General features: G+C 41.8%; 1 protein-coding gene across 5 annotated transcripts in view; it reads left to right on the top strand.

The window, feature by feature from the left end:
• rad50 (RAD50 homolog, double strand break repair protein) overlaps window positions 1–17,186 on the top strand; it is a 126,174-nt gene that overhangs the window by 60,698 nt on the left and 48,290 nt on the right. For all 5 annotated transcript variants that reach the window (XR_011344699.1, XR_011344698.1, XM_069898122.1 and 2 more), the window contains 4 exons: window positions 8,903–9,078; window positions 12,617–12,854; window positions 14,032–14,221; window positions 15,786–15,912. Coding sequence is in view for 3 of the 5 variants with exons in the window: in XM_069898122.1 (XP_069754223.1) it covers window positions 8,903–9,078; window positions 12,617–12,854; window positions 14,032–14,221; window positions 15,786–15,912 (731 nt within the window). In the remaining 2 variants the exon portion in view is untranslated. The remainder of the gene's footprint in view (window positions 1–8,902; window positions 9,079–12,616; window positions 12,855–14,031; window positions 14,222–15,785; window positions 15,913–17,186) is intronic.

The raw sequence follows: 17,186 nt of genomic DNA on the forward strand, positions 1-17,186 counted from the left end.
GATGTGGCTGTGAAGAAGACCACATCTCCTCCAAATGATCAGGTGCTGTGTCTCACAGTGGCCGATGTGAGGAGAGTGTTAGGCAAGGTCAACCTACAGAAAGTTGCTGGTACGGATAACATCCTTGGCAGAGGGCTCAGGGGATGTGTGGCTCAGCTGGCAGATGTTCTCACTGACGTCTTTAACATCTCCCTGAGAAGAGGAGTAGTCCCAACGTGCTTCAAAGCCGCCACCATTGTCCCAGTGCCGAAGAAGTTGTCTGTGTCCTGCCTCAATGCCTACCGTCCTGTCACACTTGCGTCTACCGTCATGAGGTGCTTCAAGAGGCTCATCATGGGGCACATCGAGCACCTGCTGCCCCCGTGACTGGACCCCCTGCAGTTTGCATATGATCCAACTGCTCTATGGGCGATGCTATCACCACTGCCCTCCATCTAACCCTCACCCACCTGGAAAATTAGGGCACATATTCTGTTCATTGATCTCAGTTCGACATTCATCACAATCATACCTCAGTACCTGATAAGGAAGTTGAGCCTGCTGGGTCTAAACACCTCCTTCTACAATTGGATTCTTGACTTCCTGTCTGGGAGACCTCAAGCAATCTGGATCGGTAACAGCACTTCCAAGACCACTGCATTGAGCAATCCCCCCACCCCCGGGCTGTGTGCTTAGTCCACTGGGTTCACTTCTGCTGACTTACGGATGTGTGCAACTAAGCAACACTCCAACCACATCATCAAATTCACTAATGGCCCGACCGTGGTGGGCCTTATTAAGAATGATGAGTCAGCGTACAGAGATGAGGTGCAGTCACTAACGGTCTGGTGCAGAGCCAACAACCTGTACTGAACATTAATAAAACAAAAGAGATGGTTATTGACTTCAGGAGGGACCAGGGAATCACGCTCTGCTGACCATTGAAGTCCAAAGTATCAAGATCCTTGGAAAGCACTTGACAGATAATCTTACCTGGTCGCTTAACACCAGCTCCATAGCCAAGAAAGCCCAGCGGTGCCTCTACTTCCTGCAAAGGCTGTGGAAAATTCATCTCCCACCCTCCATCTTCACTATATCCTACAGAGGATGTATTGAGAACATCCTATGCAACTGCATCGCTACCTGGTTTGGAAGCGGTACGACCTCTGACCATAAGACCCTGCAGAGGATAGTGAAGTCAGCGGAAAAGATCATTGAGGGTTCTGTTTCTACCATGATGGACATCTACAACACACGATGCACACGGAAAGAACATTGTGAAGGGCTCCACGCCTCATGCACGTAAACTGTTCTCCCTTCTGCCGTCAGGTAGGATGTATAGTAGCTCTCGGGCCCTTACATTCAGATTGGGCAAGAGTTTCTTTTCCCCCAAGCCATCAGGCTTCTGGACTCACAGAACAGATGTGGATAGGATACCGTGGACCTTTACTTTGTACGACTTAACCTTTAAACTTCTATTTATGCAAATCTGCTCCTGGAGAAACGCTATTTTGTCTTTACCGTGAAATGCATGGTTTGAACAACAAATAAAGGTAACTTGGCATGCAATCCCAAGCAACCGGAAAGTACACTTATCTGGCATCGACCAATCTCCATAGGTGCCAGATGCTATGGTTTTTTTTTACTGTAGTTCCTACTCCACTGAAGAAGATAAGTTGTGCTTTCAAGTTGAAGGGGAAAAGGGCTCATAATGCTCAGATTTAAACTATCCCAGAAGGCTGAGACATGCCAGTAAGGGAATGGGATTGGGAATTGACACCATCGACCATTGGTTTGTACTCCTCCCCCTCCCATTCCCCCCCCCCCCCCACCCCTACCAGCGTTTAATTCATAAGCCTGCCTTGTTTCAATTGTACATTGAGGAATGGCTCAGGCCTGAAACATTGGTGATGTATCTTGACCTCCCACAATCGGAGCATCTGTAGACTTGCTTGTTTCACTGGTGGATTGGTGAAAGATTTGATAACTCTGGAGTTTTTTGGAATGTGAATGCTACAATAGATAAGGGAGAATCCCAGTTCTCAGTTGAGGCCAAGTTGCTTTCAGAAGGTAGTAGATGGACTTGTGGACAAAGAAGGTATCAATGGGAATGTAGAGAAGGAGGGAATACATCAGAGAGAAAGAGGATCATCCACAATTACACTGAATAGTGGATCAAGTTTGAACATTTGACCCTGTGCTATTTTCATTGTTTCATTTTACCTGGTCAAGTGTGGAGAGAACACGCGTTTTTATTTATTATTATTAATTCCCTACGCGTTTACTAGCAGTTGTTTATATAATTTTTAATCTGGAATTTTGCTGTTACTTTGCCCTGGCACATAATGGAAGGTTGGGTGATGATTTCAAAACCTGCCCAGGATGCATTGTCCATTTAGTCAGAACAGGGTAACTTATTCGATGAATAACCTGCCTTTTATTTTAGCTGAAGCAGCATTAGGAAGTTCGATTGTGAAGGATGGTAGGACAATAATGCTTCAATTATTGTCCGAATCAGAATTTATTGTCATGGGCATGTCACACAATTCATTGTTTTGCAGCAGTATTTCAATGCTATAAATTACATTGGTAAAAATAAATAAATAAATTAGTGCCAAAGAAGAGAGATTGAGGTAGTGTTTGTGGTTCATTGTCCATTTAGAAATGGCAGAGGTAAAGAAGCTGGTTCTCTACCGTTGAAGCTCGTCTTCAGGCTCCTGTTCCTCCTTTCAATGTCATGGCGAGGTTCCTCGAGGAAAGAGGCTACTTTCTTAAAATGCTACCTCTTGTAGATGCCGTCGATGGAGTGAAGGCTGGAGCGCGTGATGGCGCTGACGTGTTCACAACCCTCTGCCGTCCTTTCCTGTCCTGAGTGTTGGCACCTCCATAACCAGACAGTGGTACAACCAGCCAGAATGCCTGTCTTCTACACAGTCTGTGGAAATGGTTATCAAAGAGTTTTTCAGTGTTGTTGAAGTATTTCAGGTGGGCGAAGTCTGATCATTGCAGATGGTATTCCAGTTTGAGATCATGAATAGTCAACAATAAAAAGCAAGCAGCTTAATTAACATTCCCAATGGTGCTGAAAATACTTGTTAAAACTGAACTAAAATGCATATATGGTGAGGGATGTGCACGTCACGAACATGTCACAGAATTTGTTGTTTTGTGGAGCTTCACAGTGCAATCACTTAACCATAACCATATAATGATTATAGTACGGAAACAGGCCATCTCGGCCCCTCTAGTCCGTACCGATCGAAGTGATCTCCTCTAGTCCAACCTACCTGCACTTTCCCCATAACCTTCAAATCCCCTCTCATCCATATACCTATCCAACTTCCCCTTAAATGATAAAATTCACTTCGCTGCGACCACCTCTTCCAGAAGGTCATTCCACTCGGCTGTATAAACCATCTTACAAAATGGCCTAGCGGTTCGTGCAACGCCATTATAGAGCCAGCGATGGGGACAGGGGCCATCTGTAAGGAGCTTGTACGTTCTTCCGTTGTCTGCGAGGGTTTTCCCCTGGGGGCTCCGGCTTCCTCCCACCGTTCAAAATGTACCGGGGCATGTAGGTTAATTGGGTGTAAATTGGGTGGACGGACTCGTGGGCCAAAATGGCCTGTTACCATTTAAATTTTTTTAATTTTAAATATTAAAAAAATTTTTAAAGTCAAGGGAAGGCAGTGTCTGGTTCATTGTTCATTCAGGAATCTGATGGCCGAGGGAAAGAAGCTGTCCTTGTGCTCGTCTTCAGGCTCCTGTACCTTTTTCTTTATTTTTGAATATTAGAGTGAATAGGACATGGCATGGGTGGTGGGGATCCTTGAGAATAGAGGCTGCTTTCTTAAGACCCCGGCTCTTGTAGATGTCCTCGATCGAGTGAAGACTGATGCCCGTGATGTCGCAGGCTGAGTTAATAACCCTCTGGAAATTTTTCCTGTCCTGAGCGTTGGCACCTCTGTACCAGGCAGTGATGCAACCAGCCAGAATGCTCTCCATGGTGCACCTGAAGAAGTTTTCTAAAGACTAAGGAAGTTCAGCATGTCCTCCTCAACAACTTCTTACAGGGGCATCGTTGAAAGCATAGTTGCTGGATGCATCACAGCACGGGATGGAAGTTGCTCACCTCAAGGTTGGAAGAAGCTACAGAAGGTAGTGAATGCAACTCTGGACATCATTGCAAACTTTCTCCAACTCCTTGGACTCCATCTATATCTTCCAGTGCTTAGTGAAGGCAGCCAATGTCTTGCAGGAGATCATGCCTTGAACATACTCTCTTTTCCTCTTCCCATTGCACCAACAAGCTTAAAGGTGACAGTATTTTCACCCACCCCCACCCCCCCGAGCTTAAATGAACTCCATTGCAGTGCTATTGTGCTGGCCTTTGCTTGGTGCTATTGATCTTCCTTTTCAGTCCAATCCTATATTCTGCACAACACTGCATGAATGTTAGAAATAGCTTATTAGGGTGTTTGCAGTAGAATCCTTCACTGTTTAGCTTTTCGTGACCAAAAAAAACTTAAACTTTGTTGGCATGACTTCTCTTAAATTTGCGTTGAAGACTTAAACCGAGTCTCCAGGCTGCATTAACAGTAACAGACCCTTCCAGCCCATAACCATTGTGTCCAATTCACCGACTGACCGCGTATGTCTTTGGAATCTTCAGTGTTCGCCTCGGATGCCTTCTGTGCCTCTTGTCTTGATACCTACCTTTGTGCAAAAGCAAAGGAGGCCGCACCGAGCAGCCAAGAGAGGCCGCACCGAGCAGCCAAGAGAGGCCGCACCGAGCAGCCAAGAGAGGCCGCACCGAGCAGCCAAGAGAGGCCGCACCGAGCAGCCAAGAGAGGCCGCACCGAGCAGCCAAGAGAGGCCGCACCGAGCAGCCAAGAGAGGCCGCACCGAGCAGCCAAGAGAGGCCGCACCGAGCAGCCAAGAGAGGCCGCACCGAGCAGCCAAGAGAGGCCGCACCGAGCAGCCAAGAGAGGCCGCACCGAGCAGCCAAGAGAGGCCGCACCGAGCAGCCAAGAGAGGCCGCACCGAGCAGCCAAGAGAGGCCGCACCGAGCAGCCAAGAGAGGCCGCACCGAGCAGCCAAGAGATTGGAACGAGGCTCCACCTTCTGACAATTTGCGTTCTCTGTATTGTTGGTTTAAATTTTTTTCCAGATGAAAGAAATTTTTATTAGCTCTATGATTAAAGAATGGCTTTATGTTTGTTCCAAATGTGCTTGGTGATGACTTTAATGAAATGCAATAATGCTCTCGCACTGTTGTAACGGATGCTTTACATTTTTAACCCTACCTTTCCTGCACATCAATTATTGCTTGATTAATCTATCTTTCCATAGTTACACCTATAATTTTTAGGACTTTTTATCTGCTAAAAAATTTAACAGCTGGGGACTTTCAGCTCACACCATCATTGAGAATGAAACTTGTGCATTGCCTTCTAATTAAGGAGCCCACTTCCCAATTTTATTCTTAAACTTTGCTTTTTTTTACATCTTCTCATTTCCAATATTTCACCATTTTTACCCCTCTTTACTTCTTTGGTGTGAATCCACACAGCACACTCCAATGTCGCCATCTGTTTGAACTGTGTATTGCCTTTTCCCTGTTCTCAATCTCACCCCATTGTGTGCACACTTGCCCACTTGCCTGAGAAACCGTTTGCCTCTCCACCCCTCCCTTTGACCTTTGTGCCAAAGCAACATTCGTTACCTTGTGGCAGGACGCACAAGAGATGATTGATGTTAAAATCTGGAGCAAATAAAAAACAATCTGCTGGAGAAATTCAGCAAGTCGAGCAGGCATCTGTGGAGGGATAAGAATTATTGATTTGTTCAATTCCTCTAGCAATCTGATTTTTGTCCTGTTTCCTTGTATTTAATTCAGGCTTCTTTATATCTCCCTGGAGGTTACTGTTGCTCCAGAATTCGTCCAGGAATTCAAAACCCTCCTTTCTATTACATCATTTAAACCACAGAGCTTTAACATTATCTGGAGAGTGGTTCTTTATTCATATCACCCAACTCCATACTCTCCCTTTGCCAAGTGTTGGTGAGCCATGAATGCAAGTGTCACTCTGTTCACCTGTTCTGTCCTGTTTCACACCTGACACCCAAGAGAGGACATGGGATGGCTGGTAGTAGATTCAGTGCAGATCCATCTTCTTAACAGGCTCTCTCTTTCCCTGTCCAAGTATTGTTGTTATTGGACTCAGATGCAAGCATATAGAATTAACACAGGAGTGAGCCACTTTACTCCCACCATTTAATAAGATCACAAGTGATCTGATTATTAACCAAAAATCTGCATTCCTGCCTACCTGACCTCAAACAAACCTTCATACCCGCCCCGCGGATGCTGGAAATGTAAATTTTCCAGTTGACTGAGACTCACTTTTCCAAACTAATACACCTGCATTAAGAATACACTGTTTAAAAGACAAAGGATAGAGAAAAATGTAAAATAACTTGGAAAATATCAGTATTTTCATCTTTAATTATGTAAAATTCACTTCAATTGAATACTTCCTATAATTTACAAAATTCAAAATTGAACCTTGGTGGCTGGGACTGTAACAGCATTGTGCTAACCATTGCACCGTCATAATTAATCCCCTCTCCGAAGTTTATAGATCAAGCCTAATTAATATACCCAATATTTAATAAAGATATAGACTCTTACCAGGAGAGTTTCCCTGATGGTGAGCAGTAGCGACTAGCTTTTCATCATGGTGTAACCCATCTCACTTCCACACAAGTGTCCTGGTCAGGCCCTCTGTGCAGCCTGACTTACCTCCAAGCCAGTGTTCCAGTCAGGCCCTCAGTATAACCCGACTCACCTCCGTGTCCCGGTCAGGCCCTCGGTATAACCCGACTCACCTCCATGCCAGTATCCCGGTCAGGCCCTAGTTTGCTGGCACTGTAACAGAGTTGCACCAGCCGCTGTGCTAACTGTGCCACCATCATAATAAACCATCCACCGCCCCCAACATTTGCAGATAAATCCTTACTAATTACCTAATACTACTGAAGGTAAAGAGTCTTTCCAGGCAGGGCTTGGTAGAAACTTTGAGAGAATTGGCCCAGTGGTGAGGGGCATGGTTAGCCCTTCATTTTGGGCACAACCATTTTATTTAAACTCAACTTTTTTTTTGGAATATTTTACTTTAATTTTTTGATCCAACAAGCATCGATAATTATCCATCACAAATATATACATAAATGAAAAGGACTCACCGATACAAGTTGTTCAAATTTTTTTAAAAAAAGAAAAAATCCCATCCCACCTTCCCCAAACAAAAAACCCTTGAAAAAAACAGATAAAGAAATAATGAAGAAAAAGAAAAGATAGAGGAAAGAAAGAAAGAAAGAGAAAGGAACTGTTGGGATCCAGATTCCAGAAGGTCCAGTTCTTTTTTTTAAACCTAGATCACAAATGGGATAAAAAAAAATTCAAAAAAGTTTGATTGCCTAAAGTATTCAACCCTGTATTTGTAAATATGGTTGCCATACCTGCAAAAACATATTGCATTTTTTCCTTAAATTGTAAGTAATTTTCTCCAGGGGAACACAACTACACATTTCTGCTTTCCATCGGGCTGTATCTGAAAGGGAATCAGACTTCCAGGTAACCGCAATACATTTCCTGGCCACTGCTAATGCATTCTTAAGAAATTCTAATTTGTACCTGGACAGCCTCATTTTAGATCTTGCGTCCATAATATTTCCTAGAGGAAATAATTCCAGACTTAGTGGCAATTGATTCCTAATCATCTGGTTTAATAAAATTTTTTAATTCTCCCAAAAAAGTTTCAGCTTAGAGCCCAACCAGGTAAAATGCAAAAAGGTACCTGTTTCTTCCCCACATCTAAAACATACAGCAGATATATTAGAATTTAATTTATGCAGTTTCTGCGGGATAAGGTATAGCTGATGCAAAAAATTATGTTGTAGCAGTCTATATCTTACATTAATTGTATCAGTCATGCAATCATTACATAAAAATTCAAGTCCAATTCCCATCTTTATTTTTGATTTGTATAACTCAAACACAGTTTTATCAAAACTTTATTCAAGCAGCTGTTGTGGGCAGGGCACGACTGAGGCGCTCCGCTGACTGAATACAATAGTTGTTGAAAGTTGCTCCCAAAGGGTTGCGTGTTTGCTTTGGAGAACATTTACAATTTTAAACTTTTGTATTTTTGCCAGTTATTTGAGTTTCCGGTTGATTGAGTATGGGGCTAATGGGAATGTAACTGTTGCAAGGTCTTGGAGGGTTAGCATGAGCAGTTCATTCAGTTGTTAAGCAGGGACGAAGCTGTTTCTGAGCTTTGTTGTTCTGGATCCGATACTCCTGTAACTCTTTCCCGACAGGAGGCTTCATGTCTGAAGGAATACCTAAACCATTTTGAGAGATTTCTACTCAACACTGCCCTCCACTCTGAGCATTATAAATTATTGCAATATTTTAAGGGCTTTCAAAACCTAATTCACTCTTCCTCACTTTGTCCTGTATTGTTTTAAGTTCATTCTTTACACACCTTGCAGAAGATTGTGCTCATTCCAAACATTTTTAATAGAAGCAGTGGGTGGGGTTGGGAGTAGGGGGGTGGAGGTGAAGGTGAGACTCACAGTTTATCTCCTGACCTTTAACACTTTACATAACTGTCAATCAAATTAGCCCATCAAGTTTGTTTACAATTTTAAAAAAAAGCTGCATAGTGTACTGGAAAGGAAATCGAAAATTGTTAAGAGCCTCCCACAATTGCAGATTAATAATGGTAGAGGCCATATATCGGTGTGATTAAAGGCCAGAAATTTCAATTAAATTAGTCCACCAACATTATTGAGCCCATGGGTTTATTGCTGTTGTCTGCTCATATTAAACTATAATTTTCTCTGAAACTTTCAGTAAGGAATTGGCTTCTGCAGAGCAGAACAAAAATCACACCACTGAAAACCTGCGAACAAAAGAACATCAGCTGATCACCTACGAAGACAAGCTCTTCGATGTATGCGGAGAGCAGGATTTTGAAAGCAACCTGTACAAACTTCAGGATGATATTGAAAAGACATCAAAGCAAAGAGGTAAACATTATTGCCATGTGTTAGAAACTGTTTTTGTGGCATTCAAGATCAAGGTCATGGTGTTAATTAGAGTTCAGTTATGATATCACTGGTGAAACCTTGCATTTAGTTGCTCATATGCAATTGATTGAACTTTCCACTGTCAGCCCAGCCACTGCAGTGATGAGGTCTTCTTCCTCCTCCCACCCCATCCCTCTTTTTCAATGTCTTCATTGAGTGCCATTTTGCCCTTCTGTTCTTTTGCAACTGCAGCATTTGAATCAGTTAAAATTTTAATTTCAAATATTTCTTTTCACATCCACCATAAATTTCTTTCTAAAATTACCTTTTGTTTCTCCCTAACGATCTGCAATCGGCATTGCTGTGGCCATCACTTGACGTTGCTTTCTCTCTTGAGGCCCTTTCACACTTGCCAGTGATCCCAGGAATCACAGGCCTTTAAAGTAGGAAACCAAAATCTCTGCTCAACGCTGGCATCAGGTGATGTCATCTCACGCTAGGGATTGACGACCTCGACCCCTAGTACGATCCCTGGCATCTGCGGATGTCGGCGTTGAGATCAGGCAAGTGTGAAACGAGAAATTGCATTGCAGGCACTTCCTATTAAAGGTAGAACAGGCCAAATGCCGGGAATAGACCCTTGCAAGTTTGAAAGTGTTCAGTGTCCTGGTTAGGAGTGGTCTAGTGTGAAAGGCCAAACCCCCATTCCTATCCTGGGACACTGAACGGCCGATTTACTGGGATGCAAGTGTGAAAGGGGCTTTGGTCTCCTTACTCCCGTGATTTGGGTGGCTGCTCCAATCATCCCTGGGAGTTCCTAAGACACAAACTTAATCTTTCACCCTGCTTCTTTCTCTGTCCAAATATATATAAAGAGTTCATTTACAACTGCACTTCAGAGTGCTTAATCTATTTCTCCACACAATACAGTAATCTCTGTAATCATTGCTTGATTTCACCTGCTCCTTCCCCTTCCCATTGGACAATATGCAAATGCACTGAAAATCTTTCTATTTTAGTTGAACAGGTACTTTTTGTTTAGACGTACAGCATGGTAACAGGCCCTTTCGGCCCACAAGCCTGTGCCACCCAATTACACCTATTTGACAAACAACTACATTTTGATGGCCGGGCAGAAACTGAAGTGACTAGAGGAGACCCACGCAGACACAGGGAGAGCGTACATACAGTGCTGGATTATAAGCCCAGTTGCTGGCACTGTAACAGTATAGTATGCGAAATGTGCCGCCCCATGGGGGAAAATAAACTACAATACTATACATTAAATTACGTTTAAACTAAGATAATAAGTACCCAAGATAGATAATAAATGTTCAAGAAAAAAAAGTGTTTCCAGCAAAAAGACCACTGTTTTCCATCCCAATGTAAATCCCTCATGTTCTGGTTTCAAAAGCTAATTCACTCTTCCTCACTTTGTCCTGTATTGTATTAAGTTCATTCTTTACACACCTTGCAGAAGATTGCGCTCATTCCAAACATTTTTAATAGAGGCAGTGGGTGGGGTTGGGGGGGGTGGTAGGGGGGTGGAGGTGAAGGTGAGACTCACAGTTTATCTCCTGACCTTTAACACTTTACATAACTGTCAATCAAATTAGCCCATCAAGTTTGTTTACAATTTTAAAAAAAGCTGCATAGTGCACTGCCAAGAAGCTCACATTACCCACAATGCTCGATCATTTCTCCCATTGTCTCATTTTCTTTTACATTTGAACATCTATTTATGATCCCTCTCCCTGCAGCTGCTCACCACTCTCTCCGAGCTCTGATTTTTTTGTTGCCTTTGAAGTATCCATACAAGTTCCAAGCACAAAGGGTGGGATATTGTTTCTGTGTTATTGCCTAAGCCAGGGATGAGCAGAATTATCTCCCAGTAGAACAATAAGATGCTCCTAATGCTGACATGAATGGGTAGCAAACAATTTTGTTCATTCAGAATGAGGCTGGGATTTATTTTCCAGCCTGAATTGTTCTCGGTGCTCAAAGTTGAGGTCTATTACAGCAGTCCTTGGTTTGAAAGTCCACAACACCATGAATATTGATGCAACGAGGTAATTTCAAAAGCAGATAAGGATATGCCATCTTATTTTAGGTTGGACTGGGGGAGGGCAGAATTCCTTCTTTGGTAATCCAGATGAAGATTGACAATTGATTACCAATAGATGTTTTAATATTTCCAGTTTATTTACTTCACTCATTGTGTTAACTACCATATTCCCCGGAATTCCCACCTTAAAATATAGGTTTTGAGTGATACACTTTGTACAAGATGTTTGCTGCCTAAATCTTACTGCTGACCAGAAAATCACAATATTTTAAGAGCAAATTATCATTTAAAGGCTTAAATTTTCTTTGACTATTTAAAATAAACCATTGTCAGCTCCTGTAACAGGCCATTTCAAGCCTGTACAAAGCAGACAGCAGTCGGACTGGGCAGATAGACCCCTTAGAGGAGCAGTGAGACTTTGCAAATAACTAATGGGGCATGCCTGAGATTGCATCATGGCTGGAAGAAAGGTGGCAGCAATGTTGTGACTTCAAGTCAAGGTAAGAATCTTAGCTCCGGCCTATAGCATTTTAAGGTCCAATTTTTTGTTTCGTGATCATCCTATACAACAGCATATGCGGTAGATGCCAAAAAGCAACTTTGCTTTTGAAATGTGGAAGACCATTCCAGTCACTTAATCGGTGCACCGGATTTGTTTTGTTCCGTGTTCTCTGGAGGGATGGTGCCCTAAAATACGCAGTCATTCAGGTAATGCCTCAAAAGACGGGATCTGAAACTTTAATTTCTGCCACAATAAGTGGTAACCTGAGATAAATGCAGAAAGCCCTGGAAACTCTCAAGCGGCATATCTAGAGGGAGATGATCATTTCTGGTTTTAGACCCTTCATCAATTTGGCTTTATTTTTGTTTACAGCATCTGTTCAATTTAATTTAGATGTACAGCACGGTAACAGGCTCTTTCAGTCCACGAACTCGTGCCCTACAACCCTGGTGTGTTTTTGGATGGGAAAAGGAAACCGGAGCACTTGGAGTAAACTCAGGCGGATATGTGGGGAATGTCCAAACTCTATACAGACAGCTCCAGATTTGAATCTCAGGCGCTGGTGCTGCAACAGCGAACATAACCATGCCACCCAAGGGGATTTTTGTATAATTTTGAGGCAGCCCGGTTAGTGCAGCACTGTTACAGAGCCAGCGATCAGGACCGTAGTTGGAATCCTGCGCTGTCTGAAAAGAGTTTGTACGTTCTTCCCATGTCTGCATGGGTTTTCCTCGGTTTGAAACGTACAGAGGGGTGTAGGCTAATTGGGTGGCACGTGCTCGTTGGCCGAAATGGCCTGTTACCCTGCTGTATATTTAAATTTTAATATGAGAATGTATGGTTATTCTGACAAAATTTAGCTACAAGAAAATAAAGATGTGAAGAATTTAATGTCCCATCGCTGCGTTACGCTGCTTTCAGCAGCTCTGCCATAAATGAGTTTGTTGCATGCTTCTTTGCCCATTGTGCAGCCATGCTTTCCGGAGCCACAGCCGTGTACAGCCAGTTCATTGGCCAGCTCACTGAGGACAATGAGCCCTGCTGTCCAGTGTGCCAGCGCATCTTTCCTTCAGAGGCAGAGCTCCAGGACATCATTGATGACCTGCAGTCAAAGCTTCGGCTCGTCCCAGACAAGCTGAAGTCAACCGAGATGGAACTGAAGAAGAAAGAGAAGCGTCGCGATGACATGATGGAACTCAAGCCAATCAGGTACCAAATGCTCACAGCTGGAATACATTTCTTTTGGACCACTGGTCACCTTTGAATGTTTATTTTTTTCTTGAAATTGTGAAACACTACCACAGGTAGAAACAGGTCCTTCAACCTACAGTATGTATTCTGTGCCGAACTATTTTTTTCACCATGTCCCATTAGACTTGCATCCGGTCCTTAGCCCCCCATATCCCTCCCATCCATGTTTCTCTTAAATGTTGAAATCGAACTCACATCCACCACTTTTGCTGGCTGCTCGTTCCACTCTCTAAGTCGAGAAGTTCACCCTAATGTTCCCTTTAAACGTTTCACCTTTCACCCTAAAAACATTTCCTATTGTTTTTGTCTCACCCAATCTCAGTGCTTGCATTTACCCTCTGTATACCTCTGTCAAATCTCCCTTTATTCTCTGACTCTCACTGGGGAATAAAGTCCTAAAACTATTCAACCCTTCTCCCTGTAACTGAGTTCATGAAGTCCTGGCAACATCCTAGCAAATCTTCTCTGCACTCTTTCGATCTTATTGTTACCTTCCCTGAAGGAAGGTGAACAAAACTACACATAATACTCCAAATTTGGCTTCTCCAGTGCTTTGTACAACTTCAACATAACAACCCAACTCCTGTACTGAATACTTTAATTTATGGAGTCCAGTGTTCTAAAATCATGATCCAATCTACTGGTGAGTCCATTTTCAAGGAATTGTGTATCTCTATTCCCAGATCCCTCTGTTCTACCACACTCTGCAGTGTTCCCTGTTTACTATGCAAGCCATTTCTAATGCCTTCAAAATTGGCCTTTCCTCAATTTAGAATATCAGGCTCTGGAACTGATTTTCCCTTTTCCATAATTATCTTGAAACTAATGGCATTATGATGACTAGATCCAGAGTGTTCTCTGCACATACTTCTGTCATCCAATAGGAGATCCTGTATTGCGCTCACTCCAGTTGGGCCCTCTATATATTGATAGAGGACACTTTTCTGACCACATGTGCTGAGCCATCCAACCCTTTTACAGTATGAGATACATGTTGGTATACTTGTGCAGAACAGCTGAAATCTCGACCTCAAGATGCATTAACGCCTTTCTGGTTAAGCAATGGTTTCTAGTTGTTTAGCCCGTCTACGTTTTTTGTTTTTTAATTAAACATGAGACTCTTTTTATTCTGCAGAGAAGCAATTAGTGAACTTAAAGAGAAAGATTTGCCTGAGTTGAGAAATAAACTGCAGAGCATCAATCAAGATATTCAGTGCCTGAAAAATGAAATGGAGGAAGAGGAGGTTCAACTTACATGTTCTGAATCACAGGAAAGCTCAGCAAAGTCATGTCAGCATGACATATCACTCAAGGACAGATTCCAGGTAACACAAAGCTGACTGTTTTCGGAAGCTGGAGAGAAAATGCTGAAATATATAGCTAGTCATGCAGTATCTACAGAGAGCGTTTTGAGGCAGGACCTTACATTGGAGGCTCATTTCTAAACCCCCCTCGATCTGAGACTCGTATTTGTGAAACAATATTTATTTATTTATAGAGATGAGATCCTTGTCCTGCATATGTATGGTTTGTCTGTATGTGTGTTATGTCTGGTTGTGTGTCTGCGTGTTTCGCACTGAGGACTGGAGAATGCTGTTTCATCAGGTTGTACTTGTGCAATCAGATGACCATGAATTTGACTTGACCTGTCCATGGAACTCGTTTCCAAATCAATTCCACAAACTGATTTGATTTCAAACCTTGTAGCAAAAATGCAAAACTGTAATGAAACCACCCTTAATTTTCTTTTTGTTGACTTATTTCTGTGCTATCGTAATGGAAACCTTAGTTTTCATGAGATGTGCATTTGCAGGTAATTTACGCATTCACATCATTTCCCAGTGCTCATCTTTCTGGTCCCATTCTCAAGGCTACTTTGCCCATAGCCAGTCCTGTCAAGTATACATGTAATCATGTGCCATACCTTCTCCAGGTCCCTGATTGTGAGAATCTCACATCAAGGTTGATCTCACAATGCCTATACTGTTGTCCAGATTTGTAACTGTCCAGGACGTCGATATTCCTTCAGCTTTACATTCATGTTTATCCCAAAGTTCTTCTAAATTGCATTGGTTGCTATCTTAAATATTTAAAATCTCAAACTTTTGTCAAGAAACATATGTAAGTATTTTTCTAATGATACACTTTTGTTCCTTCCTAATTTTGTTGAGTTTTAAAAGAATATTCTGATTTGCTGGCTTTGGCTTACTGAAAAAGGCCACATGAGGGAGTTAGATTGCCATAAATCTTCTAATTTAATAGGTGATATCATTAGTACTTACTATTTTTGCCGTTAGATTTTTTTTAGTGGTTTATATTAGAAATTTACACTGGAAAAACTTCTTCCATTAAGTAGTTAAAATTGCCACATGAGAATTGAGTTCTGAAATAACGCTCAATCTAATGACCAACGCTCTTTAAATTTTAAGTAAGGTAAAGCAGGCACCTTGATGAAGGCCTCAAGCCTGAAATGTTGGTTATGTATCTTTATCTTTGCTGCATGAAGTACATTGTTTGAGTTTCTCAAGCATTGTGCTTTTACCGTTAAATTTAAGCTTGAGTGGAACTACTAACTGTTTTGAGGGGCAACATCAAGAAAACTAAAATGGATAGCAGCTGTTTATTTTATTAAGCATGTGATTATAAAATGGAATGATGTCTCAATTGTGTGGCACCAAATTATGATCAAGAATACTTTTAATAGAGATGGATGTGGATTATCAAAAGGAAATTGGCTAATTATTTGAGAAAGAACTGATGTCAAGGCTCAATGATAAAAGCAAGGAGGTGAGAATTGGAAGGCTCTTGGAAAGAGTTTGCGTGGGGATTTATGGTTTTGTGTGATATTCCATGACAACTGTTTATGACTGCTAACTGTGCTTCTTTCAGACAGACTTGAGAGATGTTGAACGTAAGATTGCACAACAGGCTGCCAAACTCCAAGGGGTAAATATGAACCGAACAATGCAGCAGGTCAATCAAGAGAAGCAAGAAATGCAGATTCAAGTGGAAACAGGTCAGACGGGGTGAAGAGATCTTTGGTTGCACAAATATTTGATATACTTTGCATCAATCTTGTACCCAGAAACTTGGGTTTTTCGTTGACAGAATGTTAATGCATCTCCAAATTGAAGAGTTTACATTTGGACATCCACACTTGCTTTCTGCCTGTAAACCACTAATTGATCTAACTAGTTTTGTTGGATGTTATTCATGAATTGGATTGTATTGCTATTTTATAATGCTGCTTTAATAGGGCTTTTGCAGTTCTCAAGGTGCTATTCCCATTCCTGATGAAAGGATCGAGTCACTGTAGTTTCTGTAACTGATTCAATTAACTTGTGAGGGCAGAAGAAAGGTTTTTCCCAGAGTGTTTTCTGATTTAATTAGCCTGGAGTTCTCTCTCTCTCCCTGAGCTATTGCTTGGGTACCTGACATGTGGTGAAGACATTGATTGGTCATTGTGTGTTAAGATCTTTCTTGGCTCCTAATTTTGAGCATTGCCCGAGTAAAATGCGAAAGTCTCCATGATTGAAGTAAAAACGCAATGCTGGAAAAACTCAGCAGGCCAAACAGTATATAGTGCATTTTATGCCTTCTTGCTGTGTAAACTACACAGACCTGCTGAGTTTCTCCAACATTGTGTCTTTACTTTGACCATTGCATACTCAGTAGATTCTCTATTCTGGTCAGCCAATTGTCCAGTTTAGAATTTACTTCTTTTATAGCCTCACGCCAACGTCTCTCTCCAAACCTAAAAGTTTAACATCTCTGAGATTCTCCTATTTATTATCTTAGTACCAGTACATCTTTAACTTCTGTTTGTTTCATGTTGATTGAAATCCTCAAGCCTTTAAACTCTTTGCCTATTAATTCTGTTCCATCCTTGTAGGTGACACCTCCCAGCTTCTAATATTTCTCAATCTCAAAACACATCACCTTCCAAGAGCGGTCAGCCTCAATATTCCAAATTGTATCTTATTATTCCAAATAAATCAAACTTTGTAATTGCAGTTGTAAATAGCTTTAATTTTCCATTGATAAAGGCAAATATACATTTTTGTAACTTTGCTCTTTGTAACAATGAATAAAACAAAGCCTATTGTAAATGATAATGATACTCAACTTCAAACCAATATAAATGAATTAAAATGATAATAAGTGATTAATAATAATAAAGATAAATTCAAAGAAAAGTTTCTTGAGAGCTCACGTCTCTTCCGTGGTCATTCCAAGAATAAAAAGAGAACTCCTGGTCTGCTCAGATATTACAACATATGATGTCATTGT

Source organism: Narcine bancroftii, chromosome 9, assembly GCF_036971445.1.
Source record: "Narcine bancroftii isolate sNarBan1 chromosome 9, sNarBan1.hap1, whole genome shotgun sequence".
Taxonomy (NCBI): Eukaryota; Metazoa; Chordata; class Chondrichthyes; order Torpediniformes; family Narcinidae; genus Narcine; species Narcine bancroftii.